The 16775-nt window shown below is 38.4% G+C and overlaps 1 protein-coding gene across 2 annotated transcripts in view; it reads left to right on the plus strand.

Moving 5' to 3' along the window:
• LOC107098493 (ecto-NOX disulfide-thiol exchanger 2-like) overlaps nt 1-16775 on the plus strand; it is a 245190-nt gene that overhangs the window by 80563 nt on the left and 147852 nt on the right. Inside the window, exon 1 of one of the 2 annotated variants that reach the window (XM_015396214.1) lies at nt 435-672. The exons of the other annotated variant lie outside the window; for it this stretch is intronic. Coding sequence (XP_015251700.1) covers nt 651-672 — 22 coding nt within the window. The 5' untranslated portion in view covers nt 435-650. Of the gene's footprint in view, nt 1-434; nt 673-16775 lie in introns of those variants that run through there. 2 annotated transcript variants of the gene reach the window in all.

Consider the following 16775-nt stretch of genomic DNA (forward strand, 5'->3'; position numbering starts at 1 on the left):
TATATATATATATATATATATATATATATAATGTATGAGTGTGTGTGGGTGTGTGCGTGTGTGTAAGTGTTATCACAGTCTTCACGTTTAGCATTTTTCACAGTAATTGTCATTTTTAAGCTTTTCCAGCTGGCAAACTTTTGAACGAATGACGTGTTTTACAGAAAAACGGCCATAAGTTTTGGACAAATAGAGACCCCCCCCCTTTTTTTTTTTTGCCCCCTTTATACAAATACTTCATGTTAAAATGACCATGGGTCCTAAGGAGCAGGGCGGTGCTGAGTCTGGGGAAGGGTCGAGTCATTCCTTTGCTCTTCACCGTCTCTTTCTTTTATCTGTAGATTAGGAGCGAGTCGTTTTCCAGCGGCGGCAGCGTCGCCTGATCGTTTTCGAGCGCCCCAAGCGAACTGTTCGGCTACCGCCGGCGAACCGGGCGCGTCGAGAGGGCGGGCTCTCCTGCCGTAGTCACAAAAAAAAGGTCCCGCTTCGACTGGCTGCTCTCATTGCAGTCCAGTCTGCCGAGCGGAGCAGAGCGGACTGATAGAGAGAAGAGCCCGGCTCCATTCAAGGATTCCTTTTTTTTTATTCCTCCAACACTTCGTCCTGCTGCAAAGGACCGACAAGGACTCGCGCATCGCCTTCCGTGGAAAATGTTTCTCTTGCAGTACACGGGTACATATTTCTTTTTTCCAAGTTTTATCAGCTGTTTTCGTTCTGTTTCTTCTTGTTGTGTTGATATCGGGAGATGTACAGTAATTGCCACCCTGCTGCAGGCTCTGTGCGCCTGCAGCGCTTCGGGACATTAATGTGCGCATCTCTGTTATCTAGTTCTAAGTTATACCGCCGAGCTGAATGCTTGACTCAGGCGTTCACCAGCTGCTTGACACCGCAATGTAAGAGCAGGGCAGCCTCTGTTGCTGCTGCTCTTCTTTTCCTCCTGCTTTTTGGTGTGGAGTGATCTGATTTATGAGGCTAGATGTTCATAAAAAGATCTGCTCTGTCATTTCTGGTTTGAATGGAAGTTTGTGGGAATGACTGCTGATCTGTGCTGGAAGATGTTGCATGTTTTCACCTCCTGGTTCTGAGAGGCTGCATCAGTGCATCATGATCGACCTTCAGTGTAGAGTAGACTGGGCCATCTCTGCTCCATAAATGCCAGATGTTTGCTTGTGTTGTGGTGTTTCTGTGTCATTTACTCCCAAATCTCCATAAGTAGGTCTTTTTTTTTTAACATAATGTGGGACATTTTCCTCTGGACTCCCAGGATCTAATTAAGCGAGGATGATGTTTTTGAACTCTGCCATTAACCTGCTTACTCTGCTTTATTCTGTTCTCCAGCTTCCTCTGTTTATAGTCACGGTAAATTTAACTCAGATGTCCCACAGCTTTCGCCTTTCCTCCCCCTTTTCTTGTTTATTTATTTAGCTGTTGTTTTGTGCGCTCGTAATGTAATCACCGCCTTCCTGAAGCTCATGAAAGCCAAGCCTTGATAAAGATGGGTCTCATGGTTATACTTTTCCATGTCTTTTTAATGCACCGCTAATTATACTTAATGTATGGATGTCCTGTGGAGAGTCTAGAAATATAGCTCTCTTTGAAGAGCAACCATGAAGTCAAAATGTAAATCTAACCCTCCTGTAAGAGTTTGCTTTTCCGTAAAGTGCTTCTTACTTTATTTGAAGCTTGAATGATTAAATGCGTCAGGATATATAACTTTTTGTGTTTTAATCCAGATAAACTATTATTTTAAAGTGATAGTTATAGAACTGTGAAAATCTTGCACTGCATTGTCTACTTCGTATTAGGGCTGGGTTAAAAAAATTATTTTGGATCGATTCCTTTACATTTTTGCAAAATTGATGTGTAGGGAATGAGGTTGATTAGTTTTATAGTGATGTGAGTAACGTTCACATTCAAATGAGCAGGCGTGTGCAAATGCCGACCCAAGTAACACACCGCTCAGCAAGCTGTCCCAACTGAAGTCTGGAACCGTTTTGGATTTAAAACATCTAAAGATAATGTGCTGGATGTGTGACATTAAGGTGACTACCCACTACGCTGATAATGAGTGGCGCCTCGCATCTCGTGCTACAGATTTCCACGACAACTTCAAGCCAGGCGGCTGCAAATATACCCCATAGGTTGACTGATCAGCAGACACCCTGTAGTTGTTGCAGACAACGCTGCAAATATGGTTTGTGCATTGAAGATAATGCAGCTCATGAATGTCTGCTGTGTCACGTCTGCCTGCTCGAGTAAGGCTTTGCTTTTTCACTTTTCACAAACAAGTTTGCACTTTTTAGACAGTTTTGTTCACATCTCAAGTTTAAACCATCTGATTTACAAGTTTGCACTTTGTGTTAAAATGACAGGAAAAAATAATATACATGGGTGTTTTTGAAACACAGTTAAACCACTTTCATTGTTGCAAAAACAGATCGGATCGAAATGGATCACTTTAGAACTGTTTGGATCAAAATGGAATCGATTCTGGCGAAAAAAAACAAGCTATACTTCTTATCCTTCTCTGTTTGGATGATTTTCATTCCCCCCTACATGCATGTTGGTGCTCCTGCACAGACGGAGCTCCGTTTCCACCCGTCTAGAAACATAAACACGCTTTGAATCAAACAGAGGTTCTGTGCTTCCCCCCCAACACACACACACACACACACACACACACACACACACACACACACACACATACACACACATACACAAACACACTGACCAATGGGAGGGGGAGAAAAGTCCATCAGGACCTCCACACTGCTGTAGTCCCCCCCTGATCAACTGGCACAGCGTCTCTAGATTGCCTTTAATGCTGGGAGGGGAGGGAGGCACTTTGCTAAGATCCGTCACAGAGATTCGTTTTAAAGTTTTAACATCCGAATCTTGAGCTAAGCTTTGGTATAAGAAGGTAGTGCTGCAAAATGAATTAAGATTTTGGTCAAAGCAGTGCTTTGTTAGATGAAGAGATGTGGAAACTTTGGAGAAAGTTTTAATTGGTGGTTGCATGACTGTTTGAGGTTACTGAGTGGGTTTCTCTGTGCCGAAGAGGAGAGAAACGGCCAAATGGAAAAAAAAAAAACATAAATTAAGCTCTGCTTTCTGATTTCTTCAGTCTAACCACATCTTTAAACGAGCGTTAATGCTTGTGAGTGGACACCGCTCTGCCTTTTTGGCATTGTTAGAGCTAACCTCACTGCAGAGACAAACGTTTCCTCTGCTTTTTGAAAGCCTGAATAGCATCTCTAATGTCCTAATGGATACACAAACTATTAATCTTGTGTTTTTATCAAAGCGATGCACTTTAGCCCGTCAAAAGCATTTTCTTAATGATTCTGTTGAGTTGCTCTAGAGCCTGCAAAAACCAAATGTGCCAGGAGAATGCAGAGCGGCATTATTTATTCATCTTTGTGTCACAAATAGAAGCTATTAACTGACTCTGCCTGCCCATCGCTATTCTGCTCGGCTGTTGTCACCTGACAGCTCAAAGCTGAGCTGACGGATAGGTAGGAGACGCTTCAGATTTCCTGTGAGCCAAGTTCTGTACTCGAACGAGAGCTGTCTACTTTAAAGCTTTGGCAGGCGGCTGTTTGTAGTTAGTTAAACCGAGCTAGTCAGAGGGAACCATTTCATACTGGCAGCAGAGATATGTTTTTGGAGGCTGTATATGTGCATGGGTTTTCTTTTTGGCAGAAAACATGTTGACTAATGTTTAACAGCTTGATTTTTTTTTTTCTTCTTTCTATTAACTGGATCGTAGTGTGTCTCTCATTGCGGTCAGGCCCTCTCTCTGGATTAAAGAATTCGTTTTATATTGTTTCTTTCATCTGTTAGTAAACATTTTAATGGTTAGCAGCATAGAAAAATACTCAGTCAAGTAAATATGAATAAAAAGTGCAAGATAAGAGCATGTTTTGCATTTGTTTTAGGGCTGAAATAATTAATTGGATTAATGATTAATCGATTATTGAAATAATCATTAACTAATTAGTAATAGATAAATCCTTAGAGTATAGAGACTAAAACATGCCTTTAGGTGACGGAGCGACCCACTTACAGCAGTAATTATACCAAGATTATAAAAATATGTTAACATTTTGCATTTAAGATAAAAAGAACTTTTACATCTACCAATATGCTCTATCCAGAACTCCTCAAGTGGAAAAGTTTTAGTTTCATCCGGTTTAATTTAGTAAAAAAATCTTCTTTAAGGAACCTTTGGCTATCCGATTATTGATTGATTAATCGAAAAATAACCGACAGATTAATTGATTTGCAGTTGCTGCCATGATTTGTTTCTGAAAATATTTCAGTGATTTTGTTCTATTGAGTAGATATCTATAATATTGATTTATATGAACACTGTTTATATCTGCTACAAGGTAAAACATTTCTGACCTAGAAAGATAACTGCTACATGGCTGTACGTCTTATTATGGCATTTGACCAATTAGATGAGCCCTTGAATGATATATTACCTACTACAAATTAAGTTGAAAAAAACTGAACAAGTAAAGAAAAAAGGTAAAAAGCTAATTGAAAAGTTAAAAAGTTAATAAGCCTAGTTAACAATTATATTAAGGTTTATAAAGTAAAAAATTTAAGTGCCAGTATCAGCATACAGTAATTGCCCCTAAGGTTATGTTGTAACAAAAAAACAAAATGTGTTTCTTTCACTCTCAGAGTGTTTTTCATAAATTTTTTATAGAAGTGCTTATTTTTGTTATATTTTCCTAATATATTCAGGTAAATTGGCGTTTGCTGGTAATATATTGACATTCATTTTTGCCATCAAAATGTTACAAAGGTAATAAGGTCTTGTCCTGGATTCCAATAACATTATTGTCTTGAAATTTTGATTTTCAAAGTATTTCACTGAGCGCCCTATCAAGGGTTAACCCCATGTTGGAACACCTGATTTTTCAGCGTTTCACCAGCAGTTAGTTGGTGTTTGGGAGGTAGAACCCAGCTTGGATTTTTAACAGAGGTATACGTTGGGAACTTCAACCAGACGCGTCTATAACCACGGCCATCTCATCTCTGCACAGCGTTTTCTGTTGGCAGCGTCCCACCCTAAAACTGTTTAGTGCTGAAGGTTTTCTCCCAAGTCTATGTTCTCTATTGATTACAGTGACACGCTGTGTGGCCTAATGGCTCCCTGGTCACAAGCATCCACATCTGACTCTTTACAAACGTCTCTAGGCTTCCACATCGTAAAACCCTCACATTAGTGGAAGTTTTTTCTCAAAACGTATCTTTGAATATTAGGTTATTCCTGACCTTATTGTATTTTGCAAAACACGGTGAATGATGAGCAAGATGATGCTAATTTAGATGTTTTTCTTTTCTTCCATGTGTGCTTACCCTCACTCATCCTTAAATGATATACACATGGTTTTTGTTTCTATTCATGCTTTTGAATATGAGTGGGAATTACATAGCGCTTTTGTTTTGTTTTTTGCTTTTCTGCTTTCACAAAAGCAACTGATTAAAGGGTTTTTACACCATCTGGAAAAGTATAGCATGTGCTTTATCCATTTTCTTGGAAACTGGTGAACTGAGTTTAAGATTTTAAGACTTCTGTGTCTTTTGTTTTTCTTCCTTTTTGTGATTTACATGTTAATTAAAAAAAATTAACATTCTCCTTCCCTCATTTTTTCAGTAGATTACCCAGAATCACACAACAATACATGCATATATTACCAAAAGTTACAGATAAGGAGATATAGTTCTTCATATGCTGTAGAAAGGACTACATTTGACTTCCTAATTCAGAATTAGAAAGTAAAATGTGCAATTAATTTGCAATTAATCAATTTAGTAGCTTTTTAAACTACTAAAGAAAATTGCTCTGATTTGCAAAATCAATTTAGTATTTTTTACTCTTCATGCCTGTGTTTGGATTAATAATAGAGCTGTCAAAAGATAGAAGCACCCTCAAGATGGGGGGTAGTTGACCGTCTTTTGCTCCCATTCAGTGGTAACTAATATATTTACTACTTCCCATTTAAAGACCATAAAAAAGGCATTGAAACTGCTAATTTTTTTTCTGTTTTGGAAACAAAATAAAGTATTTAAGATACCAAACTGTGCTCTAAAGAAAATTTTTGTGGTCCTATATTGAAAAGTTTTGTCGATTTAGATTCCAAGAAAGAACTTCAGTCCTTAGATGAGTGAAGTGCTTATAGAGCTGCCCTGTTCCTTGTTGCAAATTGAAAGCCAGCGTTAATGCTTTGTAATTGCTTACGAAGCACAACTTTGCAAATGAAAACAGCATTATAAATATAATTTTCTTCTTTGCAAACCTCAGCTTATATTACAAAAATCTTTCTAAAAAAAAATTGTTCAACAAAATTGGATGATGAAATGCAAAGCATGGAAGAACCATATATATATATATATGTATATATATATGTATGTATATATACTCCCATTCTTTCGCTCTAAAGAGATTTGTTTTTTCATTTGAAAAGGTTCGATCAGAGACGTAATGTTTCTGCGGGTGCTGTTGAGCTGTCTGGTAATCCATTTCAGGGAGAAAATAAAATCAATATTTGAACTCTTTCTACCAAGGCAAATTTACATTTCTTCCTCAGAGACATTTTGAAAATTTCTAAACTGCGATTTTATGGAAATATTTCTCAGTCAATTTTCCCAAGGTAGGCAGTGTTATTGGTGGCTTTTCTTAAGATTTATATATATTATATAAAAACTCATCCCATGTCTAAGGATCACCCAGCTCAGACTCAGTTAGGCTGTGCGTCTGCTGTGGTAACCTCAGAATACGACTGCCTCCTTGTTGGCTCTGGGTCTCTGCAGATGACTCATGTAGGGTTATAACTGTAATGTTTACCTGCAGTGCTCTAGAAAGGTATTCCTACCTTTTTAGATTTGGTTAGCATAGATTTAAAAATGTATACAAATACAAATCTGTTAAATTTGGCATCTACCTTTATTTAATCTCCTCTAAAATTACAGCAGCAAGTCATTTATGGATACATATTTAATATCTTAACACATTTCCAAATGGGAGCAAACCCTCACTGATTCAGGTTTGGATGGAGAGCAGCTGTGTAGGTCAGTATCAAGTCTTTCTACAAACTTTCAGTAATATTTAGAACCTGCTACCTGTAGCAGGCTTTCTACCAAGATTACCTTGGGTTCAGTTTCATACATGCCGAACACCTCTCTTTTCAAAATGCTGCCACAACCCTTTTTTTATTATCATAGTGATGTACAAGGTTAGTTTTTCACCACAAAGTTTTTAGCATTTTGGCCAAATTTCCCTTTCTTCTAGCTTTCTGCTCAATGACGCAGTGTTCTGTGAGATGACCATCTTGGGATGAATTATTATAACCTAACCCTTCTTTCTCATCACCTTTAACCCTAACATATATGTGTCCCTTTGTCTTAGTGATGCTGTTGGTCTGTAATATACATCAGGCCTTCAAAGAACAGCTATAGGGTTGTCATTAGGCTCAAATTTCAAACTCTTATTTAGATACCCAGGAAAATATTCAATACTCAATACCATTTTTGATGCCAAAAAAATGTAAACCATAAAAATGTACTTAATAACATGAAAGCTATACCTGTTTCAATATCAAAATACCAGATACTTTCTCAACAGAATCAGAGATTGTATTAGTTAAATAAGCGTACAAATAAATATTAAATATAATCCACATGTATAACGTAATTTGACAATATTTTGAGGTCTTATTTTCATTTACAAATTATCTGAAATTTAAAAATAATGATAACAAAAAACATCGCTTGTGTTTAGTATCGATAGCATGTCAAATTAGCATTGTATCTAGATCCAGCTTTTGAGTATCAATACTTTTCAGACTATGGATTCTTTTGACAATCCTAGTTACTGAGTTACAACACAATTTTAGACTCTATTTACCAATTAGTTGACTTTTAAATTAAATTTGGAGCATCAGAGTTTATTGTGGATGGTCAGAGTAGATGAGGATTAATATACAGAAAGTCCGCTGTTCAGATTTTATTGTAAATGAATCAAAAATGAAGACTTTATATCTTTCCTTTCTCTTATTTTGATGGGTATGCATACTCTACCTTCTCTCTGTTAAAGTTTTGCATTCTTCAACAGCTTTAGTATTCTTAAAGGGAATCTAAATCCTGTCCAGATCCCTGAGAGAAGCAGTAATGCTTGCAGCAGCAGCAGCACTTGAACCTGCCATCTGGTATTGAGTCTCCAAGAGAGCTCAACAGCCTAAAGGCAACAGACTCTGGGGCTCCGACCATATCAGCGGGGAGAGCTCTTCATTTCTAATCACTTTCATGATAAGCCACCACACAAAGAACCTTAAAATTGGAGGTAAGGACTTTGCAAAGCAAGTTTCAGCAACATGAAAGAGGAATGAATTGAGCCATAACGGCCGAAATTTCCATTTGCTTTATTTGAACACGTGTTTGAGAAGGGATAGCAAACAGAGCTGTGTTTAAGCCCAGACAGCGGTCCGTTTGAGAGGTGGGGATAGGCGAGACTGATTGAAGAAGCTGTATTATGCTCATTACCATGAAGCTGCTATATAACTGCTATAAAATGTATATTTACTGTATTTCTTTAATTAGCCGCAAAGGGGTCGGTTCTAAGGGCGTTGGGCATAAAGGCTTTCATCTTCAGTGATACTGTTTTGCTTTAATTATTGATTTTTAGGACACATTATTAGAAAGTCTTACATTGGGATTAACTTGTGTTCAGTAAGTTTTGTGAGGATTTGACCTGATTTTGCTCAATTTACAATTTTTCCTGTGGAACTGTAAAACTTTTTAGACCTTTAGACCATTATTAAAGTTATTGTTTCCTAGTTTCCTGCTGCAGGTAGTTGTTAGTTGCTTTGTATGAGAATATGATTCCTCAACCGAGAGTAGTTGCTGCAGTTGCTGGAAATCTGGTCTCAGCTCAAACAAGATTATCACGGCGTTAACATTTTCAACTGCTGTCAGTAAATCCCAAAGTAGCAACAAGCAGTATTAGCTTGGCTATTATTACAGAAATGGTAGTCTCTGTGTCTCTTCTAGACAATATAGATCCTTACTTTGACTTTAAGATTTTCAAATAAGGATTTTCTGTTTGACTACATATCCCACTAATAAGTTTCGTCCTCGTCCGCCATTGGGGAACATCACATGCTAGGATGTCGGGCCAATATAATCCAACATGTTGGATTTTTCCAGCCCTGCGATAGACTGGTGAACTGTGCAGGGTGTACCCCTTCTCTCGCCCATTGACAGCTGGAGGTAGGCACCAGCACCCCTCGTGACCCCAGCCAGGTAAAGCATGACGGAAAATGGATGGATGGATTTCACCAATTTAAGGTGGGAGTTGTTCAGGCAGACTAGATCACTCTCAACATAAAGAAACTTTTATCCTACAACTTGTAAAGGACTTTAGTGGAAAATGTTTTATTTTCAGTAAACTAAACCTTTAGATTTAACTTGATTGTAGATGTAATTAACTCTGATGGTGGTGGGAGGGCCCAGTGGCGCCAGTGTACGGCAGCCTCGCATCAGTGAGCCCCATGGCAGAAGTGGCTACAATGTAGCTTACTACCATCAGTGTCTTAGTGTGTGAATGACTGAATTCAGTTTAAAGCACTTTGGTCAAATCTCCTGACTGGAAAAAGCTCTATATAAATACAGGCCATTTACCATTTATCTGGATATGATTTAGTTTAAGCTTTAAGTTAGTGTTTGTTTGCCCGTCAAACCCTTGGAACTCGAATGTTTGACACAGTGTTTGAGCCAGTCTGCAGAAAAAAGTGCCTAGGTATGTGTTTTTGCAGAGAGACAGTGCAGAGTAAAGGTACTGCTGTCACTGTACTGTTCTGGGCACATGTTAGTATGTCCCCTGGGATGTCCCTCTTCAGTGCAATTCAAGATAAAAGAGATTAACTCGGGTTTAAACAAGACAAATAATTTGTACATGTCTGGTACAAAGTGTGTTTAGGAGATGCCAGATACTGTTTCATTTATTTTTCCACTTGATGTCAAATGATGTACCATGATGGATCTCCAGATAAAGGACAATACAAAACTGCTTCTTTTAAAGTACCTCTTTTTAATCCTGCTTGGAAGAATACCACATGTATTGTTTTTCTTGTCTTGGTTTCAGATGATTTATGGAATCCAATTGCTGTAGTTCCTTTCCAGTTTTATTTTCTAAGGTCTCCTTTAAATTTACAGTTTAGCCATGCTTTTGATAGATCAGTGGAGATGTATCAGTATGTGTTACAAAGGATTCCTCTGATATTTATTAGCCTTTTAGCTGCCAACTTCTGAGCATGAGTTACCTCAGTGTTGACCCTCTTAGCTAAAGTTGTCTGAAACATTGATGTTGAATATTCCTCCCTCATACCTAAGAGCTTTGGTTCAGTGGTTCGGATCAGAGAAAGGGGGGGTGTCCTGAGATTGCCTGTCTGGAAAGCAGCCATCACTCCACTGTAATAGAGACTGAGAGGTCAGATTTATGTGACTGTTACTTTAGGAAGAACGAATGGCTTAAGGGGGTGAAGGAGCTTGAAAACAAAATGGTACCAAAATGGATGGACAGGATGTAACCAAGAATGCATTATTAAAAGGGCACCAGAGGTTCTCTGTATTCTGCCCGTCTCATGGAGGCATTATTCTATTCAGTGGAAGTCCAAAAGGAAAACAGGGGCTGCTTTCATGGGATGTTGAGTTGAGTAGTTCTGCCGGGCTATTAACTTCATATTCTGTATCCTGTTTACATGATAGCTGGGCTCTTTCTGGGAATGAGGTAGTAACATTATGGCTAACCCAGGAATGTTCCATTTGCAGGATATTTTCTGTGGTGACTTTGATTTTTTTTTCCTCCTCCATATTTGGTTTGCATCAACAAACTAAGAGTTTTAATACTGTGTAGCTTTTTTTTTTCTCCATGAAATTACGCTAGAGTAGCTCTGAAAGGTTTGGAGTTGATGCTCAAAGAAAGCCCTGTACCTTCATGTGTATGGCGGTGAGCCTGACTGGAGTCAGATCCCTGCTGCTGGATAAATGCAGGCTTTTTCTGCTCTCAGCATATCTTACTGCCCAGTTGCAGGTCGGTCTGTAGCCTTATTTTCCGGCTCTTTCTGAGGAATGACAGGTCAGCATTTAGAGGAGGATGATACAACACTGCTGTAACATTTTACCACTGAATGGGGTGAAGCTTTCTAGATGGGTTCTTTAAATTATAGCTCTGTCTATTTTGAAACATTGGAATGCTGCTTGAGGTCAGCATTTGGATAAACTGAGCATGATGGCAAGAGTAGATCTGAAGATTCGTAAGGATTTAAGTCTTTCTCTGCTTTTTCAGACAATAGAAATCCGCTAGTCTCCCTATAAAAACTCTTAAGTAACATAGGCTGAATGTTATTCTTTCCTGAAGGCTATCCATTATTAAGAAATAGAAAGGAAGATGTTCTTTTTATTGTTATTTACAGCAAAATCTCAAGTGAGAAATTTAAATACATTTTGCATCAATTGAATCAATATTAGGTATTTCTATACACTCTTGCTATGACTGGACTATGAGTAATGGTGCAGGTTATCGAATAACGAATTAATCTAAAGTTCATTGGTCTCACTGATCAACTATAAATTAAGTTTTATCTCATATCAAGAGTATCTTTCCATTACACAAAGGGCTAAATATTCTATTAGATTACGGTATTATTAAATACTGCTTTAATAAAAAGGAAACTTTTTTTATTAAGGAATCTTTGGTTCTGCATCCGAATCTGTGGTCTTACATCTCACTGTGACTTAAAGTGGAAATGAAAGGGTTAACAGAATGAAATAAATTCATGAGAAATTGTCTTACTTTTATTATTATTATTATTATTATTATTATTATTATTATTATTATTATTATTACAAATGTGAAAAACATAAACTTGAAAGAAAATAAATGTTTTTTGTAATTTTTTGGCAAGAGCGACACCATAGTGCAGTGCTCAAGCAGGATTCCTTATGGTTCAGCTAGGAGTTAAATACATTGGATATAGTGTCGATACCTCACAACTGTCAAACACTTAAGAAATCAGTATGACGGAAGACTCAACTGTCTAAATAACAGCTAATAAAGAACCTCAGTCTTGGCGTCATTCCAAGTCGCACCATGCTCTTTTGAAGCCATTTTAAAAAATGTAGAGTTGAGAAGATTTCGAATGTTGTTTACAGTTCTTCTCTTCTTCTGTTTTGCGGCGGTTGACAAGCAACTTACTGATGTGCATTAACGGCACATCCGGCTCCCGCTCTTTGTTATCTGAGATCTGAGGCACAACTTAACTGCGGCAAGCCCTACTGATGAACTAGTACTAGTTTAGCGTGGTTTGGTTGTGTCTAGGACGGTCCGGTTCAGTTTTGTGTGCCATTTACACTCAACAGTTATCTCAGTTACCGTGCTTGGACCAATGTCGGCACGGTTTCAAAATGGCAGCGCAAATGAGGCTTATGTAAAGCAGCAGACTTTTGAGTCCGGTAAACTAGCGGCCGATTGGATAGCAAGTTAAAGCCTAATGCTGTTTCAGGTCTTTTTAATTTCACCACCTATAAGCTAGGCTCTACTGTCCGCTCAAAACACTCTAAAATAAGGTCAGTGGCATCAGTCTGTCATAATAACAAGGTGCAGAAACACGCTAAGCAGGGAGATTAGCGACATGTAAAGTTATTTTTGCAGGTACTAAGTCATCAATTTACCCCGTCTCTAAAGCAAACGTCCATGTTTAAAACTTAGTTTTTTGTCTTTCTCCCTACTCAAGCCTCTTATTAGAGACACTTCTTATAACTCAACATAAGCTATGCAGCATAGGATCCCTTAGCCACAGGCTACCACAACAGGTCCATTCTCCAGAGATAGGGTCTATTTCTTAGCTTGATTCCCCATTTCCACGGAAGCAAGGTTACCTTAAGGTCTGTGCTCTCCCTCACCATGTTTTTCTGGGCTTTATTACTAAAATGTGTTTACTGGAGACTCCAATGTCACCACAGGACGGTCCTTCAGGGACAGCCTAGCCACCTTTAAAACACCTTCCTCTTGGCACAACAAGCAATGGTAATGCACAACTCACTGCACAGCACGTGGTTAAGGTCAGCCTGTTGACAGCAGGTGGACTCCATCACCGCAGGCATCGATGAACAGCATCTACAACAGGTAGCGTTACCAGACCAAAACACATGAACCAGTGTCAGAAATCCTACTGTAGTACGTTCTTATAGCATTTTCTATCCACAACCTGTGGGGTGCTATCATTCGGTTCATGCTCCCTGCCACAAGATTGGGCTACTTTTCGGTTAGCACAGATAGTCGCAACTCCACCTCCATTGTTTCTCCTTACTACAGCTCAAATCACGCCAAATTGCCTCAAAAGCATAATTAATGGGATTTAGATACGCGAGTGTCCTTTTTGCTTCATCTTCCATCATACCAAGTGTTTTACGATTAGGTATTGCTGGTATATCCAAGCATTAACCAACCCTGTGATGTCACTGCTTTGAGAACTGCTACATGCTAGTGCCCTTACCAAAAAAATACGAAACAATGCTTTGTTGTTTCTTTTGTTTTTCCGGTTAACCTTTTGATTTCCACTTTAATGCATTTTAATTTAAATAACACAGTTCAGCAGCAAGACAATTCACAGTGAGGTACATATCAAAAGGAAGTGCATTGCAGTAGCATAGAGGCAAAACAGATAGTTAATGAGACACTTTAAAATAAGAGGATTATATTAAAAAAGATGAAATGATGGATTAAATAGAAAATATAAATTGATAAAGAAAATGAAATAAAAGTTAGACTGTAAACTTAACAATAACAATCAAAGGCCACTCTAAAATTGTGTTTTATTGTTGATTTAAAGCAAACTAAGGGTTTTAGAGCTCTACAGCTTTCATAGAGTCTATTCCAGATTTGTAGAGCATAAGATTTAAAAGTTGCTTCTTCATGTTTGCATCTGGTCCTAGAAATGGAAATATAGATCAGAGCCAGAATATCCGAGAGTTCTGTGCTTTTGATCCACTGACAACGGGTCTGTGATGTATTTAAGTACTAAGCCAGTGTTTTATAGACTAACAGTTGTGTTTTAAAGTCTATTATCTGAAGTATGAGGAGCCAGTGTGAGAATGTTATCACTGGGATGATGTGCTTCTCTGTTTTTGTTTAGGTGAGGACGCAGGCAGTAGAATTCTGGATCAGTTTCAGCATCTACTTTATTAGGCAGACCTGTGAGAACACCTTTGCAGTAATCAATTCACCTAAAGATCATTACGTGAATTAGTTTTTTTTTTTTTTAGGGTACTGCTGAGACATTAGTCCTTTATGTCTTGAATGTCTTTTGGATGATTGAAGCCCAACTTTGTAACTATGCTCATGTGCTTTCTTCACTGCACCTAGATTTTTAGCCTTATTCATGTTTCTAACTGCATTAATTGAAGCTGTGTGCTAACTTTTGAAGGCCCTTCCTTTGGACTCTTACTTTAGTTTTGCTTTGATTCAGCTAAAGACATCATGCTTTATTTCTTTATGCCTTTACCCAGTGCTTGAATGTGCTCATAGTCACCTGGTGACATAGTTATGTCCAGCTGTGTGTCCGTCTATGTCTACTGATCAGCCAATTGGAATGCAGCTGCTGTTTGACAGTATTTTGATGCACAATAGAGAATCAAGTGCAGAAACGAGCCAGAACATCACATATCAACTGAGAAATCATAGTAGCGACCATGGAAACGAAAATGAATAGCCTGATTATTAGAAAGTTACCACCTTGGCTTTGTTGAACCATAAACATTACAGAAAAATAAGAGTGTTATGTGTGAGATTTAGATATAAGGATGTATAAAACACCTCTTTTATTTCATCCACAGTGAGACTAATCTGTAGCACTGAGCTGTAAGAACTAAGCGAGACAGAACAGAAAGACAGAATCCTGGAAAAATAGGATAATTTTTTTGTATTTATGAATCAGTTCCTGGCACAGAGAGCCTTTCACGTTTTTGTCCCATCGGAGCAAACAAACAGACACAAAGAGCATCAAACACGGCAGCAAACGGATGCATGTCCAAATTAGAGCATTCAGCAGCAATGCTTTAAAATCAAATGAAGCCCATACAATGCTACTTCCTTTATTTTCTATTTATGGTTAATATTTTGTTTGATTTGTCAGCGAATATTCCTTTTTGTTTAAACTATGTAATGTATAACATTTGCTGTCATGGTTTCATTTTTATTATGGAGGTGGAGAAAGAGAGAGCAATATCGGCCACAAGAAGATTCACAAAAATCGGTAGCACATAACAGGGATCGCCTCGACTCATGTTAAAGTAAACAGCCTTTTCAGTTAATCCATTTTTTTGTATTCTTTTATGACCTGTTGGTAGAGATTGCGAGCTTTATACAGTGATAGAACATTTAAATTCTGATACTTAAGAGCACTTTCTTTGAGTGAAAACCTGCAAAGTAAACCCACAGACCCTTTACTCCTGTAGCCTGTGTAAAATTATGCACTACAACACTCAGGGTTAGTTGTTAAATAGATTAGTACAAGATAGCATCTTTCAGACAGGATGCTGGGAGCTTAAGGACATACTCTGACAATAGCTGACTGAACATTGTGGAAGTGAACACAGCCATTACAGATGGGGACATAATTGGATTCACAAATCAGCCATGGCTCCAGGTTTATGGTGGCACTGGCCTTTATTGGTCATATTTCAAATGCTCCTGGGCAGTTCGCTATATGAGACTTGGTGCAAACAAAAAAATGCTGAATGAGAGACTGCTAGGGCGGCTCGAATTCCTCTTTCATATCGTAAGAATTATATCCGATGTCGATAATTGTCATTTTTACTCCTATGACCTTACATTCTTTTATATTACAGGCTCGGTTTGAGCTTGATACAAAACTTGCTCCTTTCAAACACTCCTTCTGCACTTATCTATTATTTATAGTTTGGTTGTTGTCTCTGTTGACAAATAAAATGCAGTGTAACAGGGAGGCCGATGATAAATTATGTCTATGCTTGTGAGACTGTGTGGGAGGAATAGCTAAGGCGAATCTGCGCTCCCTTCCTTTCGGCGAGTTGGAGCACACTGCAGGTTCTCCGTCATGCTCTCCATGCTTGTCCCAACAGAAGTCAGAGGGGTGGATCGATATGAAGATTAATTATTGTGTCCACGTTGAGGGCTGCTCCCAGAAAATGCATTTTTCAGGCCTCTGGTGAGGGGCCAAATGCTCACCCTGACGAGTATGGAGCTGTAGCTTGTTAGTGTGGTCTTTGGACCGAAGCTGCCCTGAGAGTAAATTGGACTAAGCTCCAGGGGTAACTCACTGAGGCTGAGTGGAGCTCAGCTTAGCAGCTCCAACCACCAACCAGAGGTCCCACGGCATTTCCTCAGCCTGATATAACCACCTGGATATTAAGTATTAGGTTAACGCTTCTCTGAGGAATTGAAAACTGAGGGATATCCAGCCAGCTCTGCTGGGGGGCAGAGTTTCTGATGAGCTTCTGCTCTTAAATGAAACATTTCTTTATTTTACCAGCGTGAGTTATAAATCAAATTTTACCACTTCCTACACATTCTGCATTAATGTGGGAAATGTTATTTTAGTGGATCCACCTCTGGTTAATCATGAAAAAAAGAAAACAGAATTAGGGCTTATAAAAATATTAACATTTTCAGAAAATATTCATTCTGAGTACCCTTCCTTCCTTCCTTCCTTCCTTCCTTCCTT

Source organism: Cyprinodon variegatus, unplaced genomic scaffold (genome assembly GCF_000732505.1).
Source record: "Cyprinodon variegatus isolate N-32 unplaced genomic scaffold, C_variegatus-1.0 Scaffold783, whole genome shotgun sequence".
Classification (NCBI taxonomy): Eukaryota; Metazoa; Chordata; class Actinopteri; order Cyprinodontiformes; family Cyprinodontidae; genus Cyprinodon; species Cyprinodon variegatus.